Raw genomic sequence first — 27,489 nt, 5'->3', positions numbered from 1 at the left:
CTGTGTAATTAGGGATTGAAATTTACTAGCAATTTCTGAATTAATTTTTTTTTTTTTTTTTTCAGATTAATAAGCAAGCTAAAGATGGAAAATATGTACGAAATGGTATGAAATTAACCAAAAAAAAACACACCTTATTTCTTAATTTTAAAAAACCTTTTGTAATTTTTGTTTTATTTTCTCTCATATTTTCCAAACCCCAGTATGAAAATCCCTGACACAGACAACTTGTCTGTTAAATCAGGCAATCAGGGGAGCATGCAGCAGATCTGCTATGCCACAGTGGCTCTAAAACTAATGAATGTCACAATTGAAAGCCCATGTCTACATCACTGCATTGATCACTGATGACTGATAACCACTAGAAGCATAGTGAAGCATCCCTTTCTCTGGCTCAGCTTTTCTTTCATCTGACCTTACCTCAGGGTCCTCAGGAAAGATGTTATCCACCAGCCTCTTATAACGGGGTCTCAGGGCCCCACAGCATCCACAAACACCTGAAACAATGGGAGGAAGTGAATTAGACCGGCAGTAATATAAATGAAGACCCTAACACAATAACTGAGCTCACAAGGACAGAAGTAATACACGTGAAGTAAAAGGAATTTTGGAAGGTTATCGCTCCAGACTCCTTTGTTTACCTCATCTCCAGGATGTAGGGCAGTATTGATTAAGAGTCTTTGTAATTATACTCAATGTGAGGTTTATTTATTGCATCGACACATTAAATGAATTAGACCTGTGTGCTGTAATCTTGTAAGTGAGGCCAGTCGATTCAGGGGAAAGGCATTAATCTGTATTTAGGAAACGTCTGCAGCTTGGTGTGCCAGTTAAATGGATTTGAAAAGAATCTGCTGAAAGAATTTAGAATTGTTTTGGTTTTAAACCAGCACTTGAAAGCCCATTAAAGGTTAATACAGACATATAAAGGGACACATTGTAAATCACATTGGTGAAAAAAGGTAAAAAGGATAATTTTTCAATTGTCAATAATTTGATGATTTCAGGAGGCTAATAATATTTTAATTTTAAAATAAGATTGAATATGTTAACATTAGTTACTGCATTAGGTAATATGAACTATCAATGAACAATAGTTTTTTCAGCACTGATTAATATAGTTTAATCTGTGTTATTTTAGTGTTATTTGTATACTATTATAATATTTATTCATATTTAAATCAGCTTCTATTTTTTACATTTTCAGTTTACATTTAAAGGTGCCATAGAATGGAAAACTGTATTTACCTTGGTTTAATAATAACAGTTCTATACATGGAAATGACATACCGTGAGCCTCAAACACCATTGTTTCCTCCTTCTTATGTAAATCTTGTTAATGCAAAAGACCACTGAAAAACAGGCGAATCAGAACATAACACCGACTGTGACGTTACAGTCGGGATCACTAATAGTTACGCCCCCAACATTTGCATAAACTCGCCCATATTCCAGGCCAGCTGGCAGCCGAACCATCAGAAGTTCTGCAGGTATCGTGAAGAAACAAGCGAGGACAACAGTGAAAATGGCAGATCATGGAAATAAATGTTATGTTCCAGGCTGTGCAGGGGATGTGAAGTGCAGGGATGGGTTGGTGTCTGTATTCAGAAAGGCACGGAAAGCAAATAACACGTTCTAATTAAAGGGACATGGTTAGCTCCTTGCTACAAGATAGCATAGCCTGTTACATTGCATTACATAAGATTTCACTTCCCATATAAACAGAGTAAGGAGAGATGACTGAGGATGATGGCGAATGATTTACAGATCCTGAGTACCACTGACAAGCATCTGATCTTGTAAAATGTGTGGTAAGTACTGCCGTTCCGATCGCGAATCTCGAAAGTGAAACTAAAACACGATCATGCATTTGAAAGCAGTTTCAATGCCCCACATATTAATAGCGGCTCCCTGATGCCTGCATTTTATTTAAAGTATAATTACCCAACGATATAACTGCGCGAGAAAGTATTGAAATATATATTTTCCCTGTGATTCCTTCCTGTGAGCTACTGAAATGAGCCGCACTGGGAAACAGCCAATCAGAGCAGAACTGAAAATTATGATTCATGACCCTTCCAAATAAGGTAATAACAGACCATTTCATTCTAGAGAGAAATCCTAGGGTTGTAAATACACATGTAAAACCATTTCTGGAGAATTTTTGCCCTTACCTATGCCACATACCTTCTATGCAGATATCAAAGAACAATTTAAAACATTGTATCAAATTGAAGTTTTAGTAATTTTATGTTTTTGTGATTTTTATTTATTATTATTTCTATTTAGTTTTAATTTATTTTAATATTTTATTTTTATTAATTTTAGCACTTAATCATATTTATTTCATTTAATTGCCAAGGCAACATTTTTAAGTTTTTCATCTAATATTTACATTTTATTTCAGCTTAATTTTAATGACTGAAAATGATTTTCATAGTTTTAGTTAATACTAGCAACACTGAGATAACCTTAACTATAGCAGTGTAATATACTCCAATATACTCTATCCATTTTAAACAACTTTTTTTTTTTTTTTTTTTTTTTTAACTATACGTGTTTTTAATGACTTCATATTTACTGAACGAGGCTGCGTATGTATATATGTTATTATATGAATATGTAATATGTGTTATTTTAAAAATGAACTTGTCATACTGCAGGGCTATTTAAGCAACCTGCAGGAAGGTAAAATGTGATTAAAATAGTTGAAACTGACCAGTCACTGAATCTTAAAAACACACTTTTCCTTATACATTAATATAACTCTTAACCTAAAATAATGATGCTGAATAAAAAAAAAGTTCATATCCATTCTGCTTGTCAACTACCCACACACAAACATGGTTTTTCAGATGCACACAAACCCCCTTCTGGGTGGATGAGTCAGAGGCAGCACCTTGGCAGGACCCCTGGGAAGGACAAGGCTGTTTACACCATTACCATAGTGAAAGAGCTTCGTCATGGAGGAAAGTAAACAAACCAGAGCAGGTGGAGTGATCAGACAGCAGCGCTCAACCACCCACCCAAAACCGACATAGGCTTTTCATTCTAGTCAGCAAATATTAAGGATCATATCATACTCGATATGACCAATATGAGCAAAATAGTGTGTACAGAAGGATATGATAGAGCGCACAGATATTAAACTACCTATCAGGGAGATTAGTCTACAAAACACAGATGCAACACGTCGTCAAGGTCAACGTAGGTTTATTGACTCAAGCCTGCTGTCAAGCTGCCGTTTCCCGAGATTGTGATTGGCAATTACTTGTGATTAGACGGACGGGAGAAGAGCTGGAGTGTGAGTCACACATTGGCCCACCTGCTAGTGTTTTGACACTTCAGCATGACACCTCTACACCTAAAGCAACTGAAGCAGAAGCCAAAGAAAAAAACCCTGACAGTCAACACTGAATATTTCCACCCACACACTCAAGACTGCAGTGAATCCTCTCACGCTTTCCCCGTTTCTCACTCCCAGTGATTCTGCAGTCAGAAAAGAGGGTCATTAATGACGGCAATGTGTAATCACTTCAAAATGACACAACAAACAAACAACCACAGACAGCTGTGCATTTTAACTGACATGTGGTTTTACTGTTCAGTTGATGGTTTGGAAAAATACTTTCAAAATAATAGATTAAACATGTTTTGACTGATAGTCATGTCTTGCAAATAAACAAATATATAAAATACAAAAAATACACACACACACACACATATATATATATATATAAAAATCAGAAGACATAATTGTTACTGAACTAAAACCAAGACAATTGACTACAATTATTAAAAATAACGTACTTTTTTTTTTAAATAATCAGCTTTTATTTTTCACTGAACTAAAGCCAAAACAAATTATTATAACTAATTTTAATTGAATTAAACCTAAATAATTGGCTTTTATTTTTCACTGAACTAAAGCCAAAACAAATTATATTATTCAAACAGATTTATTAATTTTATAAATTAATTTGTAATAATAATAAGAATAATTTAGTTTTTTATTTATTATTTATATTTTATTTTATTTATTAATAATGGAAATTAAATAAACCGGTAAAATATCAGTGCATGAAAACAAGATATTTATATTTTATTTGTCAATATTGTCAATTTGTGAATATACTGTCAATAAATCATTAGGCAATGTTGAGACAAGGAGACAATGAATGAAGAACAAACATTTACAGTACATGTGAGTTTTCAACAGACAACCAAGTGATTTGCAAGAAATCAAAATCATCTGTCCCAAGCATTTGCGCTCCCAAAACTGAAGCATCCCTTCAGAACAGCAAGAAGTAAATATTAAGTTCATAAATCCGAGCTCCATACAAAAGCTAAAGGAACTGCTTTACTAGTACTGTATTAGCTACATTTATAACACGCAAGAGCTTTGGCATTCTGTTTCTCGGACAGGGTGGTAAATATAACCTGTACAGTTCCCTCTGGTTTACAACCCTCATAATTCTCTGATGGCTGTGCACTCGCCTCTATCATTCACCTGGCACAATCTACTGACACTGACTGAGCCCAGGGGCTCATGTGACCAGAATGCTGTGCATTTAATGAGAATGTTAATAAATAAATGTAAAATGTTCCGTTCAAAAAAGCACAAACAACTAAATCATTTAAGTTAGGAGTGTAGCACCATCACTAGGGAAGTAAGTACATACTTTGTTGCCAAGAACAACCCTATACACACATCTGCAATCTGCATACGCTGCAAAACAAAGGATAGAGCTGGCACAGTGACAGAGAAGATTATGTCATAATAAAGAACTAGTCGTGCTCGGATGTGCTACTATGGCTGATGCGATATCCTCCAATCTGAAGACATCCAGCTTTAATAGGGCTTAGTTAAGGGCTACTAAAGATATTACATAACACACAACTCACTATGCATGTGAATGAATCAAACTCCATGTTGTGGCGGCTACAGTATGGAAAATCAATCTTTCCGAAACACAAAACGCACTGTCTCTTTCCGGACACTGTCTCTCTCGTCATGACGCAGTCACTCTAAATACGGTTCCCCTGAATTGTTGGAGCTTCTTGAAATGACAGCTATATTTAGCACATCAGCCATCACAGATGCCATATCCCTTCAGATTGCCCAAAACAGGACACAATATCAAAGACACTCACTCTCATATGGAAGTGTCACAGGGGAAAAAGCAGAAATACAGAGAGGGAACTTTAGGCTAGGCCGAACAATGTAATCTATTCATTTACTTCTTTAACCTCGTCACCCTCAGCTCTACTTCCATGAGCATCTAGTTAATCTAAAACTATTATTTGCATACTCAGGACTCTGTATGAGAATAACGCTGTGCCTTTTTTGGAAGCTTTATGTTTTAGTGTTGCTATTAAAACATTACATATGTCAAAATGTTAATCTAAATAACACACAGTGAGGTCCAAATGTCTGAAAATATATTGAAAATCTGGGATTCAAAATATAATTTAAACTTGGAACTTGGATACACAGAACATTGTTGCACAAAATTATGATACATTAGTCATCTAAAGTTAAGGCAGTGTGTAAACATGATTGACACAACATGAGGTCATATTTATTTTTTTAACGTGCAAAAATTTCAGACTCGGTGTGCAATGATCTTAAGGCTGCATTTATTTGCTCACAAATACAGCAAAAAGATAATACTGTGAAATATTATTACAATTTTAAATAACTGATGTCCATTTTAATATATTTAAAAATGTAATTTGTTTCTGTGATGGCAAAGTTGAATTTTCAGCATCATTAATCCAGTCTTCAGTTTCACATGATCCCTTAAAAATCATTCTAATATGCTGATTTGGTTCTTAAGAAACATTTCCTATTATTATCAATGTTGAAAACAGTTGTTGTGGAAAGCATGATACCTATTTTTTCAGGATTCCATTGCAGCACGAGTCACAGAAAAAAGAGAGTTCATTTATCAAATATCAGATAATATTTTAATAAAAAAAATATATATATAATAAAAATTATATAAAAGTCAAATGAACTAGTTTTGTTATTCTAGTCAACTATAAAAACATTTAAATGATATTTCATTACTGATTAACTAATCTTTTGAACTCTTTAAGCATAAAATGCATAGCATAATCAATCAGCATCGGTAACTGACTTCATTTTATATTCTCTCAAAAAGCTGTTTTTCCTGACATGATTGGAGAAATCTGTCTGAAAAAAAAACTCAGGCTGTTAAAATGTAATCGATCTGGTCTTGAAGCACTAAAACCAGTCGCACATCTTGAAGGCATCCACGCTGTGAGAAATCGCAGCCTGACTGCCTGCAGCTGGCTTGAAACATCCTCAACCATGCATGCTGGTCAGAGAAAATAATATGAATACAGCAGGAAATATAATATGTGCACATGCAAATGTACAGTTAGAGTAAATAACTGAACGCTGCAGTAGATCTGTGGATTTTAGTGGTGTGTGTGTTTGGTGCAAAGTAGTGTGGATGAAGCTAAATCGGTGACGCCTGAAATGAAAGATGAAAGATGAAGATGAAATATGCACAATAAATACAGCAGAGCTGCAATACTGCATGCAATCTGTTGCTTCAGCATCATTCTGCTGTCATTGCCCATAATCTCCTGCAATGCATTTAAATATTTCCTTCCTAAACAGAGGCAGGGAATTACCAAATATACACATAATCATGCACTCACACAATCGCCCTTACCGTACATTGATGGAAAACCTGATGAAATTCTCTGTTCTTTGCCTGAAGCCTCTTTCTCTGTCACATAGCCAGAGAGAGAGAGAGAGACACACACACACACGCTCTCACAGACGCTCAATCACACATGCACGCTCTCATACGGCGCATGTGACCGGGCTCCAATGACCTTGGATTTTCCAAACAGTGCGGCACAGCTTTCCCTCTATCAGGAACAATGCTGCTTTAACACACAGGTGCACACACACGCACACGAATGCACACTCACACACACTCCTGCACGCACGCAGCCCCTCCTCAGCAAAGATGAACACAGTCACACACCTCCTGACCACTCAACAATGAGAGAGGCAGGGGGAGGGAGATGAGGAGGGCGTTAGAGCGATTGAGAGGGTGCACACAGGATGAGAGAGGGAAGGAATCAATTGGTGCAGCCATGCGTCAATCAACTAGAACCCCGCCTCCCCTCGCCCACTCTCTCTAGTAGTATACTCTTCTAGAGTATTTTTTGTTGCTTTTTTTCACTGTTTTTATAATGAATAAAACATGCATGATATATTTGAACTGCTATAAAGAGAGTCTAATAAAAGATTGATTTTGTTTAGAGACTTTAATATCACATTTGATTTAAAAGGGAAAAAGGAAAGTTGTTTACATCATAAAAAAAAATCCACTTTGTCTATTAATGAAGTAGACATAGATGTTTTTAAAATAAGGATTTATTAAAAACATCTATGTCTACAATGTAGTATACTGTGTGTTTTCGACCCTGGGCTGATAGCATCTGATCCATGGCATGTGAAATGGCTCAGTGTTAATCTGACCGTGTTTCAGATTTAGACACGAAACTGTGAATTATTCATGAAAACATAAAGGTGGTTGAATTATAACAGCATATTACCAAAAACCATTTACTATTTTTTGCAGTTGCTAGATGTTGTTTGAGCATTCTTTCTTAGATCAAAAATTCATGGATCAAATTCAGAATCAGGCTATTTCAAAACATCAAATGTAAATAAAGTGCTATAAATGAAAACAACAGCATGGAAAAACAACAAAAACAGAAATATAAAGTGAAAAAATGTGCTTACCACCTCCAACCTGATGGTCCAGCAGAGTACTGCAATCCAAGAGTAGCCGTCTTGGACTTGGCAAATCTGGGAGACCTGAAAAATTTGGAACACTTGGAAGTGGCATCTTCTCGCTAGAATAACTAAAGAGAAAAATATATACTCCAATAATCGAACCTATTCTATATCTGAATTTCCTTTTTGGAAAGCATGGGAGTCCAGGACTACTAGTTTTAGACTTGCAAACTTTCATTCACTATAGGTTATGTTAATGAGAGCCTACCTGCCTCCCTCCATGTCTATTGGTTTGTTGCTCTCTCTCTCTCTCTCTCCATCCTTTTGTCATTGTCACTCACATGGCTCGGGAACTTCAGCTATCCAAAAGAGTTCCAGCAGCTTTTTATATCCCTCTTGTTGCCTTTAGAACATTAAGTTAACTGTCAATTTTATAGATATTTTTAAACTGTAGTATGAATTGACTCGCGAATAGGTTTTTCTGAACAATTCGTTTTAAAGAACACTGAATCACTTTAAAACAATATATATAACCACATATTCTTGTTAATGCTTGTTTTATTAATATATGTGTCCCAGTTTGAACTTATGTTAAACACTAAACGCTTGGCTGAAAATGTTTTGAACGATTTAATAAAATGCAATATTAAAAACAACTCGAAGCCTATGCACATTTATTCGAATCATCAAACGACCGTCTTTAACTTACTTTTCGCTCCATATGCGCTTCACTTACATTTCTCGTAATCAGTTTACTCATCTTTTCTCGACACACGTTAGAGTTTTTGATTCAGTCGAGAACCATTCGGTTCAATCAGGTTTTGTGAACCGATTCAACTGATTCATTCTATTCAAAGTAATGATTCATTCACGAATCGCCCTCACCTCTGACGAATCTGTGTATGAGGGTTGCTGTCGCCATAGAAACCTTCATCCGTATTTGATATTTTGATTATACAGATTATGCCTATTTCTCATAATTACCGTTAACATTTTTAATGAAATATATCATTTAAAATGCTGTTTTAAAACCACGTGTTTATAGTTTTATATTTATTTCTATAGCACAAAGCTTTCTTGAATCTGTTGTTTTTAATCGTGGAAGCAAATTTTAGTCGTTGCTAGGGCAGCTAGCCCGTTAGCATGTCGAGTGTAAATAATTATATTTGCTAAATTATAACAATTATGCGGTTTTTGTGGGCGGAAAAACATGCGTGAAATGTACTTTCGGTTTACGGAAAAATGTTGTCCATAATATTCCGTGACACACTGTCTCTCTGTTAGCCACATAGCCAGCTGCTCTCTGTGTTTACGGACGGACTCGGACATAGTCATACGTGAAATCTAGATATATTTCATCTCCTCCTTTGGACGTGGTTTGGGAATAAGTGCAATATGGACACGAATGTTCAGAAGAGGCGAGAAAAGAAGAAGTCGTTACGGGTTAAGGTCATTAGTCTGGGAAATGCAGAGGTGGGGAAGGTAAGAATGGACTGTTTTGAATCGTACAAACATCAAACAAGAGATCAGGTGGTTCTTATAATGTGTCAATGATACGTATTTGTTTGAACATATAAGTAGTTTAATGTTTACTTAATTTTCTCTCTAGGAAGGAACTGTTTTTCCCTTATAATTACATGTATTTTTGAGTATTTGATATAACGTTACATGGATACTGATATTAATTTCTAAATATTCTTTGCTAGTAATCTGTTTTTATTTCCTTTAGGAGCTCTTTTCATTCAGTATGGTTTTGTTTTTGTTATCCTGCATAGGTATAGTACATGTGTAGTATTTCATAATATTTCTGTTTGTTTCAGAGCTGCATTATTAAACGATACTGTGAGAAGCGGTTTGTGCCCAAGTATCTAGCTACTATTGGGATAGATTATGGTGTAACCAAGTAAGTGGTGTGGGTTGACAAATAAATTATTTCTGTCATTGTTTTCTTCAATATTCTTGGTACATAAACAGCTATTTGTATCCTGTCATGTTCTATTGGATTAAAAATGCTATCATTTAGTTTTATTGTTATTTATTTATCAATACAATGTGTACCATTTTGCAATGATGTTAAATAGTCAATATTAGTGGCTAGTTATTGATGCACTTATGCCCATTAATAAAGCACCCCCCCCCCCCCCCCCCCCCCCCATCTCCAGGGTCCAGGTTCGAGACAGGGAGATAAAAGTAAACATTTTTGATATGGCTGGACATCCTTTCTTTTATGAGGTATTGCTTGATTTATCATGCGTATGCACTTGATTAAGTGTGTGTTTAAAAGTAATTTTAAAATAATGTGTAAACAAATTTCTCTCTTTTTTGTCTCTTTTTATTACACAATCTGTAATGGAGAATTGATTTTTGTTATTGCTCTATGCATACATCTATCTAACCACAGTGTGGTAGCATTGAGTTGCTGTCCATGTAATTTCCTCCCTGAAGAACCTGATGGCATCAGCATTTAACATTTTTCTTGTTGCCATGTATTTGTCAATTGAAATTGATCACAGGCTTATGATGGCTATGAGAGTCTGTTGTTGGAGGGAACTGATGCTGTGTGTTTTACAGGTCCGCAATGAGTTTTATAAGGACTCTCAGGGGGTGATTCTAGTCTATGATGTTGGTCTGAGGGAGAGTTTTGACGCTCTGGATAGCTGGCTCACAGAGATGAAACAGGAAATGGGCTCACAGGCCAACATGGAGAACATCATCTTCATTGTGTGTGCCAACAAGGTATCACTAATGTTTAAATATCTATTATGATATCTGTGATTTTATATGTGAGAGACTGTTATAAAGTGTGGTCTCTGATCCATAAAGGTTGACCTGACAAAAAGGCGAGTTGTGGATGAGAGTGAGGGGAGACTTTGGGCTGAGAGCAGAGGATTTCATTACTTTGAAACTTCTGCTCAGAGTGGGGAAGGCATCAATGAAATGTTTCAGGTATGTACTCGCATACAACTCTTTTCATTTGACTACCCTGCTGTTGTGTTTTTTAAAGAATGACTGCTCTTTATTTAGTATGTGTCCACCTCCACAGGCTTTTTTCTCATCCATAACTGACATGTGTGAAAATGGAGGGAAGAGACCCACTCCAGAGGTCAATGTAGGTTTTACTAAAGAGCAGGCCGACACCATCCGACGCATCCGCAACAGCAAAGACAGCTGGGATATGCTGGGGGTCAAACCTGGGGCCACAAGGTAAATTGCATGCTAAATGTCTCTGCTAGTGCTGCTGAATTGATCTAATATGAGATATATCATACTCTGGATGAATGGCTATTTAGATATTTCCTATTGCTCTGTATAAAGGGCTGTGTTGCGCAGTATCAGGTTAATGAACTAAGTGATAGCTTTCCTCCACTCTACAGCATCCCATTTAAACAGTTTGAACCCATGCTGTATACAGTACTATAAAAAAGTTTGGGGTCGGAAAGATTTTTTAAATGTTTGGTTACACTTTATTTTAAGGTGTCCTTGTCACAGTGTAATAATACATTTAAGTACTGAGTAATATTAATTAACTACACGTACTTACTATATGGTTAGTGTTTGGCTTAGGGTTACTTGCATGTAATTATGCTTAATTTATTGTTATTATAATAGTAAGTACATGTAACATGTATAACAAGGACACCTTAAAATGTTTTTAACAAGGCTGCATTTATTTAATCAAAAATAGTGAAAGCAGTAATAGTAAGAAATATTATTACAATTTTATATAGCTTTTTGTTTTCTTGTATAATGTTTTAAAATGTAATTTATTCCTGTGTTGGCAAAGCAGCCATTTATGCCAGTCTTCAGTGTCACATAATTCTTCAGAAATTATTCCCATATGCTTTTTTTGAAGAAACATTTCTTGCTATTTTTGATGTTGAAAACAGTTGTGCTTTTTAATACTTATGTAGAAACTTATTTATTCTTTGGTGAATATAAAGTTTAGAAGAGCAGCATTTATGTCTTTTCTAGGATTATAAATGTCTCTGCTGTCACTTTTGATTTAACGCATCCTTGCTAAATAAAAGTATTCACTTATTTAAAAAAATTATAATAATCTTGCTGACCCCAAATTTAAACAGTAGTGTATGTGTATGCAGTGTATATATGCATTACTGATGTAGTGTATCAAATGCATTTTTGTTAATGCCTGACAGCAGTGGTTTGGCAATGTTATACAACTGATTTATTGTATAATTTATTTTATTGTATACTTCTGTTTTTTTTTTTTTGTAATAAAAAAATTATTTAATATAATACATTTATGTAATGGTGAAAAATTTAATTTACTATATTATATAGGCCACTGGGTTTTGTTCTCTAGTTTTCTTTTAACCAGCCCTAAACAGCTGTGTTGTTTGTAATAACTAGGGTAAACGTACCTATTAAGCTCACCAAAATCTACATTGAGACATTTTTAGTGCACAAGATATTGGTTTCAGTACAAAAAGTTATGTTAAAATAAAATATTAATCTCTCACACAAAAATATTTCATTTTATTTTAAATGACAAAAGCATTTCAATTAAGATATACATCATTAAATTCAAAAAGTCTGGCTGTGCTTAATTGGTACATTTTTGTACCCTTTAAGCACACCCCTGTTCCCATTAAGCTCACATCATGTTTTATTATTGTTTATTTTAAGGAAAATTTTTAAAGAATAATTGTAAAAATATATTTTTTGAAGGTACAAAGTCAATCACAAAAAAACATCACTAAAATCAAGCAACAAGGCATTCAAGCCGATCAGTTATATATTCATTATGAAGTGTCATTTAAGCACATATCAACATCTATACTAGTCCACGTTCAGCTAAGTAACACATTCAAAAATCAAATAAAACAAACCAATAAAACATTTAATTCATGGGGATGAACACAGAAACTAGCCTCATTATGAAGCCTCTTATTAAATGGATGTCAACTTATCTATAATCACTTAAGGCTGGAGAACACTACATGATTTTTGCCCCAATTTTCCACAAATTTGTGGTCTGGAAAAGTTGATGCTAGTTGCCAAAGATCAGAGCCAGTCTGCAGATTTGAGTCGACAGAATCTATAGAAAATCGATTAACTTAACTTAACGTGACGACCACCAGTTAATATTTAAAGTCTGTTTCTGAAGTATTTACATTGACGTTCAGTGTGGAAGAGCTTAAAGAGAGCACACTGAGCTTAATTGGAGCAGCAACAATTTAATACATTTCATGTAATATTTATTAAAATGACAGGATTTTGCTAAATAAATAGTCTAGGTCATGTATTAAGTTCATACATATTTTAATATGAACAACTATTATTAACAATAACTATGAAATTATACTTTTTCTTATTGATGTCTCACTGAAGCGGTGTGATTTTCATAGTACTGTACACTTTAAGTTCATCTTATAATAATATGAAATCTAAAAAAATTACAGCAGTATAAAACCACAGACCAGCAATAAACTGTCAATTTATAATATTATGGATGTAAAAGTACAAACCAGTAATGCCTTTAAAGTAATATGTTAGCGTAGCACACAATCTTATACAGCTAGTCAGCTAACTGTGTTCTGTATCTGCGCTGTGCTGCTAAAACTATATTTTGGATCTAATGCAATTATTTCCCACATCCAAGTTCCAGGTTATAATATGTAAAAGTCTGAAGATTAATCTCTTAATTTTACAATAAGTAGTGAAATTTACCCAAAATAAAGGCTTAAACGTCTAAAAAAACTCCCGTTTAGTGAGCCGGTGTTTCTGCCCGGTGGAGTCGTGGAGTCGATGGTCTTACATTCTTCGGTCTTCACACAAGGAGGCCTTCACGCGACAGCTGCCACAGTAAACTAAGCTTTTTTTTTATACCCGTCTAACAAAATACTAATTAAATTTATCTGGACACACTTTCCTTATTTTTTCACAACAAATGGCCTAGCAAGTGCCGACACTGACAAGATACGCGATACAGAACGAGACCAAACGTGATATCAGCACGTCTCCAAACAGTAACAAACAAATAGTATATAGTAACAAACATATCAATTGGTTAAAACATCAAGTAGGATAATAAATAATTTTTTCTTTTTATAATCTGATCTCAAAAATGGAAGTGTCCTTAACGGGTACGTGAGCTTAAAGGGGATCATATGATGTGATTTCAAGTTTTCCTTTCTCTTTGGAGTGTTACAAGCTGATTGTGCATAGATTAGATCCCTGAAGTTGCAAAGACTAAAGTCTCAAAACCAAAGAGATTAAGACTCTGCCACGCCCCCCTAAAATGGCTCCTTCAAACAAGCCCCCACATGTCTACGTCACGATGTGGAAATATTTGCATAAGGCGTGGCTTCAGTAACCACAATAGTGTTGATGCAGCCGAGCCGTGTCAGGGAAAAGCTGTGTTTCTAGGCGAAAGCAAAAGCACTTTATTTGGCCTTCCGAAAGTAGATGCATTTTGGAATCATTAAGATTACTTACAACAGAACAGTAATGCATTTTATGGACGACAATTTCATGAACCTAGGAGAGGAGGTAATTCTGACTTTGCTATGACAATCTGGTGCTTCTGAATCAGCGACTGTAAGTAGGCTATGTTTTGTTATTAGTTTAAGTATTTGCTATTGACAGTTCAAATGCGGAGTTTTGCGCGTCGTGTGTGTGCGTGCGTGTGAGAGAGAGAGACAGGGTCACATCACAGCACATCAGCTATATTTTATTCGCGGTTTGTGTGTGTGAGAGAGAGAGAGAGAGACAGGATCACATCACAGCGGAGTGTACAGTCTGTCAGAAATCGTTCTAATCGCAGCTTGTTTGCAAACACATATGAGCATCATCACTGTGTCTGTCACGCGACTCTGTTCCCCTCTCGGGCTTGAACTGATGGTAAAACTAAGGACATTATTAACTGTCTTTACTTTAATTTTGAAAGCTGAAGCTCGCAATTATGGACAGGGGCTTTACATTTCCGACGCGGCTTGTGGTGTTCGGCCAATCACAATGCACTGTGCCAGTTGGCCAATCAGAGCAGACTGCGCTTGTCGGAAGGAGGGACTTTGTAGAAAACGAAGCTTTTGTGTTTTTTGAACATTAAAGCATGTCAACATATTCTGTTACACCAAATACACAAAATAACGATCTTTAAAAAAAGCATCATATGACCCCTTTAATAGGTACGTTTACCCTGTGTACTCCTGACATAATGCCGTCAAATATAGAAAAAGTTTTCAGGCAATCATTTAAAAATAGCAGATATCACTAGTGCAAGCCCTGTTGTCGTTGTGTTTGGATTAGGATGTTGATTTGGCTCTTTTTTCTTAAACCTCACTTTTTATAAGAGTCAGTTGATGTTAAAAGGTTACTGTGTTCCCATCTTTGTTTTAACACATACACAGTGCCCATCAGTGACCGAGGACATAATGTGTTTTATGTTGCTTCAATAACCATTAATAAAACCAAATATTTACTTAAGTATTTACTCCCCTGTTCTCTGGAATATTTAGTAGAATGCCAGATGCTTAAAAGCAAGCAACAAATAGTTGATACCATTTGATACTGTTCTTTCCCGTTAAATTATATTGTGTCAGACTTTTTGATGCAGCACTGCCGGTTGTGTTCGCTTGGCTGGTTTAATCATGTGGGTCAGATTATTAGAGAATGACTTCAATCCAATTATCTCCCTACATTCTCTCCTACCAGCTTAATCTGCCTCTTTGAGACTTCCCCAACACCCTGAGAAACCAATCATGAGCTTGTGTCATTCCTCATTCCCAGCCAATCACAAGCCCTGTACGGGGTCAAGCCTGTCTTCATTAGCTGATTCTTCACTGTGACCTCTCTTTAGTGGGACCACAGTAGTTTGCCATATCAGCATTGTAAAGGCCTGTTTGATGTGTGCACTAATAGGTTTTTCTTATTTTCTGTTTGCAGGGAGGAAGTCAACAAGGCATACAGGAAGTTGGCTGTACTGTTGCACCCGGACAAGTGTGTGGCCCCAGGCAGTGAAGATGCCTTTAAAGCAGTGGTTAACGCTCGCACATCCCTGCTCAAGAATATCAAGTAGGAGCGTGTGCCCACACACAAGTGCATCTCACATGGTTTCCATTACAAACACACCCTCCACATCGTGTCTGAGATGTGCCATAAAACAGATTGTTTTCATCGTCATTGTGCCATCTGAATATTAGTCTTCTTTTTTTTTTTAAATGAACATTCTTTTTGTTTGTTTCGATTTCTTTCTCTGTTTTGTTTGTTGAATTTGTATTGATTATATATATTTATTATTTTGATTAATAAATGTGCATTTAACACAGTTGTCAGGGCAGTTTAAATATGCTATCAGAATGTTTGAAGTACTAATAACATTGTAGCACCACAAAAGTGTTTTCTTTTTCACCTCAAGATTTCATCAAAAAACAACAAATGACTCTGTAAGGCCGAAACTTAACCATGTTCCCTTGTTTTAAGTTGATCAGCTTCACATTGCCATTAGTTGGAGTTGGAGAATTACCTCGCATTTGCAGAGTTCCCTTCTCAGTGAAGATTACGCTTAAGACACATGGAGAAGCCTCTGGACTCCAGCAAAGACTTAGTAACAGCTGTCCTGTTTATAATGTAATATACATGTTGATGTGAAAAGTTGTAGTAGGGAAAGAACAACAATGCTGTAAAATGTGTATATGTAAGGCCTCAGCCCAGATCATCTTGGAGCATGAGGATGACATTGATGGACCCTTACTTTTCCCAGTCTGTCCTGTGACTGCATGTTGTGCTGCACTGTTCCCATATACGTACAGGTGAAAAAGCACTTATTTACCAACTGATTTGTGAGTCAGACTAAGCATTCTAATGCTGTTGTTTAATCCCGACGAACCTCAAAGGGACGCCATGACCTACATGGATGATTCCTAGTTTTTCCTCCGCTTCACTTTAGCTTACTCCAAAGAGGAGGAAAAGCATGAGCAGACAATTTAACTTGTCCAATACCTTTGCATCAGTGCAATATAACAGTGCATTTTTGTAAAAAATAAATAAATAAATACATACATACATAAAAGTCGTTTTTATGTAAGTCTACTCAGATTTTTGTAATGGACTTACAAAAACATACACTAATATTCAAAAGTTTGGAGTAAGTAAGATTTTTTTTACAGAAAATAATGCTTTTATTCAGCAAGGTTACATTAATGGGGTCATTGGATGCGACATGCACTTTTACAAGTTGTTTGAACTGAAATGTGTGTTGGCAGTGTGTGTACACAACCACATTCTTTATAATGATAAAGAACCACCCAGTGGTTTTTTAATCTTGTTAAATCACTTCCCCTTTCTCATATCAAGCCATTCTCAGATGGCTGTCTGTGTGACGTCAATCCCACGATTGTTGATTGACACTAGCGTATTACCTTAGACCCACCCTGAGTGAGCTGTCATTGGTCCACCATTGTTTCACCTCCGGAGCAGATGTAGACAAAAATGTCTCCTAAGCGATCGAGGTGTTTTGTTGTTGGATGTTATAAAGAACATAGCAGTCATCATTTACTCCTGACATCTGAGCCGCTGAAGACACAGTGGATTACATTTGTTTCTGAAGGGAATGAGCCCCTGATCTACCTAAATGTGTCTATCTTTGCACAAATCATTCGTGATTGATCCATCTTCACCTCCAGAAGAATCTTTGCAAATCGCCTTTCCTAATAATGTGCTAGTTAGCAAGTTTCATGATGAATGCGGCTAAAGTTTACCGTCTCTCAGAGAGCGGCTCGGAAGAGAGGGGCGGGGTGAGGAGAGCTCATTTGCATTTAAAGCGACATGCAATAAAACGGCTTGCTGTAGACAGAGCTGTTTTTGACAGGGTAAAAACATTGTTGTTTTACACTACCATAGAGAGATTTTAGCCAAACTATATTACAGACTTTTCATTAAGATCCTAAAAAATCATATCAACTTGTGGAAAATGTGCATCCAATGACTCCTTTAAATTGATCAAAAGTGCAAAGGCAAAGACAATTACATGGTTAAAAATGATTTTTGTTTCAAATAAATGCGGTTCTTTTGTACTTTTATTCAAAAAGAATCCTGAAAAATATGTGTCATGTTCTCCATAGAAATATTAAGCAGCACAACTGTTTTCAACATTGATAATAATATGAAAAGAATTGTTGAGCACCAAATTAGTATATTGGAATGATATCTGAATGTGACACTAAAGGCTGGAGTAATAACTGCTAAAAAAATCAGCTTTGCCATTACAGGAATAAATTGCATTTTATAATATAATATAATACATATTTTAAGTTAAATAATGATATTTTACAATTTACTCTTTCACAGTATATTAGATCAAATAAATGTAGCCTTGGTGAACATTCAGAGACTTTCAGAAACATCATACCAACCCCAAACTTTTGAACTATTCTATAGGTTGTGGTCACTAGTGCCAAGACTATATTAAACTGTATAAGTGTGCCATTTACCAGTCTTTACACAACATTTTGGGGTTTTGCTTAGTGTAAAGTTAAAAATATAACCAATATTGATGTTAAGACAGTAGTTTTTTTATATGGTTGGTATATGGTTGATTTTTCTTTTTTTAAGTGTTTTAGGCATGAAAGGAACTATCTTTAAATCTTTTACAGTGATGGTAATCTGGTCTAAGGATAACGTAAGAACAAAGGGGCTTTGTTTACACCAACACTGGAATAAATATAACTGAGATAAAACTGTTACATTAGCAGAGCTGTGTAGATGTGCCAACATGCATTAGTTCAACAATGTTTTGTTTGGCCCTTGTATATTAACACATCTATGTAGGTAACAATCACTGTAATGCAAGTATATAAAATATTGTATTTTTTTATGGAGCCGTGGTGTTTACAACACAATGTGAGTGTACATGTGCAATGTAACCATTATTTATATTTTTAAATATTTATCTGAATGTATACGTTTTGTGATCTCTGTTACATTTGTTTATTTTCAAGGGCATTTGATAATGTGCTGCTTTGTTCGCTATGTTCGACTATGTAACATCTACCCAAACAATGTTAGAGTTACATCATCTGTAATGTTGTACTCCTAAATGTTTCATTAGCCACACTCACTACATAATACCAAATCTTTTAACTGGAGTCACTTTAGTTTCCTTTTGCTTCATTGTGTGACACTGATTTGTCTGAGTAAGGCATGAGTACGAAGCATGTTTGTGATTATGCAGAATACAAAGATGAGGCCTGTTTACATGAATGCCAAGACCACTGCTCAATGGGAAAAGTGGCTCTGTTTTATGCACAGAAGCATTTACTTTCTCCATTCAGCTTATATAGTGAAATAAAGGAATAATTGTAAATCACTTTTTTGCCTTTTGATTTTGAAAATTGCATTATTACCACAACATTACAAACTAAAACAGTTTCACAAAAACTACAAAATTATGGGCCATTCCCACAGAATGAATTTGTGTAAAAAAAAAAAAAAAAACTGAGACGAAGAGCAGCGGCGTAACCCCCCCCCCTCCATCCCAAAGAGAGGCGAGTTTTCGTAAAAGTTTTCTTTTAACTCAAGTGCCATGTTTTTAGAATGCCATTACACATGAGTCACTTCAACAGACACAACAATCAAATGTGACCGTAAAGCACATATTTACGTACAACCCCAATTCCAGAGAAGTTGGGACATTTTGTAAAATGCAATAAAATCAAGAATCTGTGATTTGTTCATTCTCTTTAACTTTTATTTAATTGACAAAAGTCAATTAAAGACTTTTGACTAAAGTCAAAGAAAAGATTTCCAAAGTTTTCACTGACCAATGTGAATGAATTTTACAAATATGAACAAATTTGGATTTTGATGGCTGCTACACACTCCAAAAAAATATGGGACAGAGGCACGTTTAACACTGTCACATCAACCTTCCTTTTAATTACAACGTTTCATTGTTTGGGAATTGAGGATACTAATTGTTAAAGTTTTGCAAGCAAAATATTTGTCCAGTCTTGCTTGATACAAGATTTCAGAAGCTCAGCAGTCTGTGATCATCGTTGTCTGATTCTCCTTTTCATGACTGGTCATACATTTTCAATAGGAGACAGATATAGACTGCAGGCAGGCCAGTCTAGCACATGTACTCTGTCTCAACAAAACCACGCTGTTGTAGCAAATGCAGAATGAGAGCTGGCATTGCCTTGATCTAATAACCATGGACTTCCCATGAAATATATCATCTTGATGGCAGTATATACTTTATCTCTGTACAATTCCAATACATGCCTCCATGTCAATTGTATTTTCGCACATATGCCAGTCACCCATGCCGTTTGCTCTGCAGAACCCCCATACCATGACAGACGTTTGCTTTTGCTTCCGTCGCTAATGAAAGTCTGGATGGTCCCTTTGATCTTTGGGACTCTTCCCGGAAACAAGTTGAAATGTGGATTCATCTGTGTACAGCAGACATTTTCACTGTCTTTTTGACAATCTGAGATGAGCTCTGTCCCAGAGAACACAGCAGTATCGCTGTATAGAATTGATGTATAGCTTTCTCCTTGAGTAACAGAGATTCAAGTTGCATTTCTTGATGCAGCAGCTGACTGTGGTAAATGACAGCAGTTTTCTGAAGTACTCCTGAGCCCATGTTCAAATTCAAGTTTATTTGTATAGCGCTTTTTATGATACAAATCATTGCAAAGCAGCTCTACAGGAAATTAAGTTTCCACACTATATTGATATATTGCAGAACCTTAATATATTTAACTTATGGCAAAATTGGGTAATTCTGTATGTTGTCTGAGCGTTGGCATCCTCTGAGGTCCTCTGAGGGGTTGGCATTATCTTTTCTCAGGTATTCGGTCATCTCAGATCATTTAAGGGTTGGATCCAGACTGAAGCTTCTGTAATTCCTAGTTACCACGGGATGTTAATCCAGTGACAGAAACAGAGAAACAAATAGAGACATAATTAGCGTAGCTGCTGTTCCATCTAAGCAAAAATGATTTGTTCAACCCAAGCTAAAGAATAATAATAATGTACATTTGATCAGATATAACTGCAGTACAAGATTATAATATGCATTATGTGAACGCTTGGCTAAAGAGATGTGTCTTTAATCTAGATTTAAACAGAGAGAGTGTCTCTGAACCCCGAGCGTTATCAGGAAGGCTATTCCAGAGTTTGGGAGCCAAATGTGAAAAAGCTCTACCTCCTTTAGTGGACTTTTCTATCCCAGGTACTACCAAAAGTCCAGAGTTTTGCGACCTTAGGCAACGGGTTGGATTGTAGCGTGGTATAAGACGAGTTAGGTACGCAGGAGCTAAACCATTTAGGGCCTTATAGGCAAGTAATAATATTTTGTAAATGATATGGAACTTAATAGGTAGCCAGTGCAGAGACTGTAAAATTGGGGTAATATGATCATATTTTCTTGACCTGGTAAGAACTCTAGCCGCTGCATTTTGGACTATCTGTAGCTTGTTTATTGAAGATGCAGGACAACCACCTAGCAGTGCATTACAGTAGTCCAGTCTAGAGGTCATGAATGCATGAACTAGCTTTTCTGCATCAGAAACAGGTAGCATGTTTCGAAGCTTGGCATTGTTTCTAAGATGGAAGAATGCTGTTTTTGTAACATGGGAAATATGATTTTCAAAGGACAAGTTGCTGTCTAATATAACTTTTTTTGACTTTAGAGGACGTAACAGTACATCCGTCTAGTTGCAAATTGTAATCCAAGAGATTCTGTGTACTATTTTTTGGTCCAATAAGTAATATCTCTTTCTTATCTGAATTTAATAGGAAGAAATTATTGGTCATCCAATCTTTTAAATTTTTTACACAATCTATTAGCTTAGATAGTTGAGACGTTTCATCTGGTCTTGTTGAGATATATAGTTGAGTATCATCAGCATAACAATGAAAACTAATCCTGTATTTTCTAATAATATTACCAAGGGGCAACATGTATATTGAAAATAGCAGAGGACCTAGGACAGATCCTTGTGGTACTCCATACTTTACTGGTGATAATTGAGATGAATCCCCATTTAAATGAACAAAGTGGTAGCGATCGGACATGTAGGATCTAAACCATCTTAAAGCCTGCCCTTGAATACCAGTATAGTTGTGTAATCGATCTATGAGTGTGTCATGGTCTATAGTGTCGAACGCAGCACTAAGATCAAGTAATACTAGCAATGAGATGCAGCCTTGGTCTGAAGCAAGAAGCAAGTCATTTGTAATTTTAACAAGTGCAGTTTCTGTGCTATGGTGAGGCCTGAAACCTGACTGAAATTCTTCATAGAGATAATTTTTTGCAAGTAGGAACACAATTGAGCAGACAACTTTTTCTAAAATTTTAGATATAAACGGAAGATTTGAAATGGGTCTGTAATTTGCCAGTTCATTAGAATCTAGTTGTGGTTTCGTAATAAGAGGCTTAATAACCGCCAGCTTGAATTGCTTTGGGACGTGACCTAAAGATAACGATGAGTTAATAATATTGAGAAGCGGTTCTTCTGCTACAGGTAACAACTCTTTCAGTAGTTTAGTGGGTACAAGATCTAATAAACACGTTGTTGGTTTAGATGCACTGATAAGTTTATTTAGCTTTTCCTGTCCTATAGTTGCAGTTTAAGTTAAGCACTGCAGTTTTTCTTTGGGTGCGATGAATGAAGCTGAAATACTAGACGCAGTAGAATCTACATTTGATATTGTATTTCTGATATTATCTATTTTATCAATAAAGAAGTCATTACAATTAAACAGTAAGGGAATATTTAGATTGGGTGGCGTCTGTTTATTTGTTAATCTAGCCACTGTGCTAAATAAGAACCTTTTTATTGTTTTGGTTATTATCTATGAGTTTGTGGATATGCTCTGCCCTGGCAGCTTTTAGAGCCTGTCTATAGCTGGACATATTGTTTTTCCACACAATTCTAAAAGCTTCTAAGTTAGTTTTTCTCCATTTGCGCTCAAGATTACGAGTTTCTTTCTTGAGAGAATGGGTATAACTGTTGTACCATGGCGCAGTATGTTTTTCTCTAAACTTTTTCAATTTGAGGGGGGCAACAGTTTCTAATGTATTAGAGAAGATAGTGCCCATGTTGCTAGTCATTTCGTCTAGTTCATGTGTATTGATGGGTACACAGAGCAGTTAAGATAAATCAGGCAGATTATTTGTGAATCTGTCTTTGGTGGCTGGAACAATAGTTCTGCCCAGACGATAACACGGAGTCATATAACTAATATCAGTAATACGCAGCATGCACGATACAAGGAAATGATCAGTAACATAATCACTTTGAGGTACGATATCTATATCGGTAAGATCAATTCCATGCGATATAATTAAATCTAGCGTATGGTTAAAACGATGAGTGGGCCCGGTGACGTTTTGCTTGACTCCAAAAGAGTTTATTAGGTCAGTAAACACAAGTCCTAACGCATCATTTGTATTATCAACGTGAATGTTAAAATCTCTGAAATCTGCTAATTCTTTTAGGAAATCTGTATATGGCCCTGGCGGTCTATAAACAGTAGCCAGAGCAAGAGACAGGAGAGATTTATTTTGCATATCTAACAGTGTAACATTAAGCAGAAGTATTTCAAATGAGTTAAACCTCCTGTATCCTGTTTTTTGAGTAACATTGAGAATATCACTATATATTGTTCCACACCGCCGCCACGACCCATCTGATGGGGCTCATGTTTATAACAGTAGCTTGGTGGAGTAGTCTCATTTAGACCAAAATATTCATTTGGTTTAAGCCAGGTTTCAGTCAGGCAGAGTACATCAAAATTATTATCTGTGATCATTTCATTTACAATAACTGCTTTGGGTGCGCGTGATCTAATGTTTAGGAGCCTTAGCTTTAAAAATAGTTTTTGTTCATTTATTTTGCATTTTTCTGGTTTAATCACGATCAGATTTTTTCTAGATCCTGCATTCAATTTATATTTTGACCTCGCTATTCGGGGAACAGACAGTCTGTATAGATTGGACAACGCAAGTACTTCTATCTTTTAAGTGGGTAGAACAAAAGTCATCATAGTAGTTATTTGAGAATTGGCTTACTAGTCATATGGCGCGTAGCGTCCTGGAGATGTTGTCCGTCATGGTGCAGGCCATCAGCATGGAAAAGTCTAGGACGCTCCCAGAAAATATTCCAATTATTAACAAAGAACAGTTTCTGTTTTTTACACCATGACAATAACCATTCGTTTAAAGCAAAAAGTCTACTGAACCTTTCGTGTCCTCGTCGATACGTGGGAAGCGGTCCTGACACGATGATCGTCGTCATGGGCGATGTGCTGCGTACCATCTCGATCAGGCTCCTGAAGTCCCTCTTCAGTGTCTCCGTCTGCCACAGCTTGGTGTCGTTAACCCCCGCGTGCAGCATGACAGCACCGATGCGCTCGTCGCCCTTCAGGATTGCGGGTATCTGCGCAGAAACATCGAGAACACAAGTACCGGGGAAACAGTGAGTGTGCACTTTACCTTCAGCTAACGTAGCACGGACGTGCCGTACGATGATCTACGATGAGTCTCCGATGATCACAGCGTCGCGTTCCGTCTCGCGCAGGGGAGCGAAGCAGTTCCGGGTGGAGATCTCGAAGACTGGAGGCGGAGAGATCGTCGCCCGGGGCCTGGCTTCCGCTGCTGGTGCACCCAGGGTCCGTGGCGGGGTGAAGGACATCTGGGAAGATTGCACAGGGTCTGTGCAGAGAAACACACGGAGTAGAGGTGATGGGAGTGTTAGCAGCGTGCTGTATACTTACCCCGGACTTGTGAGCGTCAGCCCGGGATGTTTCCAGCGCGGCTCTCCACTCTCTCAGCTGGGCCTGCTTCTCCACCAGGTCGCGGATCTGCTTCTCCACGGCCTCCAGCTCCAGCTGCACCGAATGCAGCGCGAATGTGTCCTCACCTGCGCTCAAAGTTAGACACAAATCCGCCATTTAAGCAAGTAACAGTGAAACAATGGTAATGTGTGTGAGTAGAGTATTAGCAATCTAAGCGACATTCTCGTTTGGCTCTCAACGAAGGTGGTCGCATTTTTCTTTCCCTCTCGTCCCCTTACCTTCCCTTCCCTGCTTTTGCTCTCTCGTCTCGTCTCGTCTATTGTCTAATACTTGAGAGACTCTCTCTGCACTGCTCTCCAAACTGAAAAATCATGGATTTGATCAACTGGTCTCTCAACGCAATTGACACCATCTTCTCAATGAGAAGTTTAGGTTCGGGGGAACCTGATTGTCCCAGCGGGACATTCGCAGCTGGATATACGATGGACGCATGGGAAAGGTGGTGGATCGTGTCTCTGGCGGCTCTTTCCGTGGAGGACATTGAAGATATCTACCTATTCGGAACCATGATAACAGGTCTTCTGCTGATTGGATTAGGCTTTGCCCTGGGTTATCGTCAAATTCAGGAAACGGGTACAGCTGTCAAAAGCCTCACAAGGCTGCCCGTCATGATTGAAGCAGTGTGCAGAGCGGTCAGCACTGAGACTATTAACCACAATATGGATACCATCACAGAGAAGCTTTCGGATTTGAAAAGAAAAATTGATGGATTTGGAGACCAGAATGGACAAAGAGAGTTGCCGTGAAAATTGGAATACGGCTACTCGCCCCAAGACCAAACAATCTTATCTTCTTTCGGCTCTCTCACACCAGCACTGCCGGCCAAGGTCGCTGTTCGAAAACAATCCCGGGAAGAGCACTGCAGTGAGACGCTCTTGCATTCCTCCCCCCTGTACAGACACCTGCGGATTGTTGACTCTGTCTGGGTCCTGATCAAGGCCATCTCCATAGCAACGTGCTGTGTCGCTATCACATTCTGCGGACTGAGACAACTTGATTTGAATGCCAGCGTGGCGACTCTCCAGGCATACAAATACATACATACACAGACACATACGCACATATAAAGATATGCATTCACCTCCCCACCCCCGATCCATCGCCTTCGCCGCTTTGTACCGCCAGCCTGAGAAGCGGGTCCGACCGGTGCCGAGAATGGCTGCAGGATCGGATGGCTGCTTGCCGGAACTGGATTACCTTCCCTGTTGCAGTCGTGTGGCTATGTTGTTGATTGACTATGTGCTTTTTGTTGCTGGGGTGTTTTTCCTGTTCTCACACTGTACTCCCAAAGGAGCATAGTCTGTGAATTATTTTTTTTCTCCCCGCTTTCCTCATGTCATGCTGTATCTCTTCCTCACTCTAAAACAAATTCCTCGTATGTGTAAACATACTTGGCGAATAAAGCTCATTCTGATTCTGATTCTGATTAGCGGCAGCCACGCTGCCCATGCTAACGGGCTATAAGCTAATAGCAGACTCGAGAAATCAAAATAAAACTAGTGATAACAAGGTGCTCTGATTGGTTTTGTTTTAGAATGCTATAGGGGATATATTCACACGTTATAGAACTTAGAAATTATTGTTTTTAAGATAGAAATAGACGATAAAGAATCAACTTGATGGAGCTCAAACTCCATATGGCAATTTTTAACACCCCAGCATGACAGTTTCTTATGCAATCTGAGTGCTCACAGGTCAAGCACATTCAATCTGAGGTTTCCTGCCTTGCTCTACATGTACTGTGATTTCTCTGGATTCCCTGAATCTTTTCACAATATTATGCATGGTACTTGGTGGAAGACCTAAATTCAATTGCAATTTTGCATTGCGAAATGTGATTTTTGGTTTGTTTGACACTTCTCTCGTGAAATTTGGCACAAAGTGATGAGCCATGATCCAGCTTTGCTTGCAAAGATGCTCCTTTTATACCCAAACATGATACCTTGACCAATTATCAAATTCGCCTGCTTACTGTGAACTGTTTCAAAACAGTTTAACGTGGATATTCTATAACCTTTTTTCTATAATTTTGCCTCTGTCCCAACTTTTTTGGAATGTGTTGCAGCCATCAAAAACAAAATTTGTTAATTTACATTTACATTTACATTTATGCATTTAGCAGACGCTTTTATCCAAAGTGACTCACATTGCATTCAAGTTACAGTTTTTTTTTTTTTTTTTTTACATTTGATCAGCTTTTATATTTACAAAATACATTTATGTTGGTCAGTGAAAACTTTGGAAATATTTTCTTTGTACTTTTGTCAATTAAATAAAAGTTAAAGAGTATTAACAAATCACAGATTCTTGATTTTATTACATTTTTCAAAACGTCCCAACTGTTCTGGAAATGGGGTTGTAGAAAAACAATGGAAAAGCAGTATTCTGTGTAAATGGCCTTTTAGACTGTTGCATTATATAAATACTGTAAAAAATTAAGACAGCAGGTAAAGTCAACACAACCTTATTTGGCTCAAGTCATCCACTCAAGTGAAAAGCATGATTATTTATGTGTGTTAAAGGAAACAGATGGTTCAGTCACTTTCTGACCTGGCACATATTGTTGGTAACCAGATCAGTGAGAAGCACTTTATCCAGCTTACTTCCCACATTCCCTGAATCAGCAGCCTACCCTGCTAACTAAAACCTGCACTGTGTCTGTTCAAGAGCAGATGTCAACCAATCACAAACGATCACCTTTTCTCCTTATAATAACTAGCATACAATAACTAGTCTTTACATGGCCTGTAAATATTGTGAAAAAATATATATTTAAGACTTATCAACTTTTTGAAAAATGGAATAAACAGCTTTCCAAAAATAAATTTTCAGAGCAATTAGATTTTAATCTAGCAATTACCTCCACACAC

At 37.0% G+C, this 27,489-nt stretch overlaps 2 protein-coding genes across 3 annotated transcripts in view; one reads left to right on the top strand and one right to left on the bottom strand.

Annotated features, from left to right (window-relative positions):
* LOC306886651 (protein EFR3 homolog B-like) overlaps nucleotides 1-7,006 on the bottom strand; it is a 38,471-nt gene extending 31,465 nt beyond the window's left edge. For both annotated transcript variants that reach the window (XM_079443942.1, XM_079443943.1), the window contains exons 1-2: nucleotides 6,708-7,006; nucleotides 421-497 (exon numbers count right to left, since the gene is read on the bottom strand). In XM_079443942.1, the coding sequence (XP_079300068.1) occupies nucleotides 421-497; nucleotides 6,708-6,714 (84 nt within the window). In that variant the 5' untranslated portion in view covers nucleotides 6,715-7,006. The remainder of the gene's footprint in view (nucleotides 1-420; nucleotides 498-6,707) is intronic.
* Nucleotides 7,007-8,672: 1,666 nt separating this feature from the next.
* LOC306885966 (dnaJ homolog subfamily C member 27-like) lies at nucleotides 8,673-16,788 on the top strand. Its single transcript, XM_079442803.1, has 7 exons — nucleotides 8,673-9,271; nucleotides 9,610-9,692; nucleotides 9,952-10,021; nucleotides 10,361-10,525; nucleotides 10,613-10,735; nucleotides 10,833-10,993; nucleotides 15,698-16,788. The coding sequence occupies exons 1-7, from the start codon at nucleotides 9,185-9,187 to the stop codon at nucleotides 15,828-15,830; spliced, it is 822 nt and encodes a 273-aa protein (XP_079298929.1). The 5' UTR covers nucleotides 8,673-9,184; the 3' UTR covers nucleotides 15,831-16,788.
* The last annotated feature ends 10,701 nt before the right edge of the window (nucleotides 16,789-27,489 follow it).

The sequence above is a fragment of the Barbus barbus genome (assembly GCF_936440315.1).
Source record: "Barbus barbus genome assembly, chromosome: 20".
NCBI classification, from domain to species: domain Eukaryota; kingdom Metazoa; phylum Chordata; class Actinopteri; order Cypriniformes; family Cyprinidae; genus Barbus; species Barbus barbus.
This window is presented reverse-complemented; position numbering and strand designations above follow the sequence as displayed.

Coding starts and splice junctions, on each gene's coding strand:
- LOC306885966 (XM_079442803.1), top strand. CDS start 9,185: ATGGACACGAATGTTCAGAAGAGGCGAGAAAAGAAGAAGTCGTTACGG. Junction 9,272..9,609: donor GAAATGCAGAGGTGGGGAAG/GTAAGAATGGAC, acceptor TGTTTGTTTCAG/AGCTGCATTATTAAACGATA. Junction 10,526..10,612: donor TCATTGTGTGTGCCAACAAG/GTATCACTAATG, acceptor TGATCCATAAAG/GTTGACCTGACAAAAAGGCG.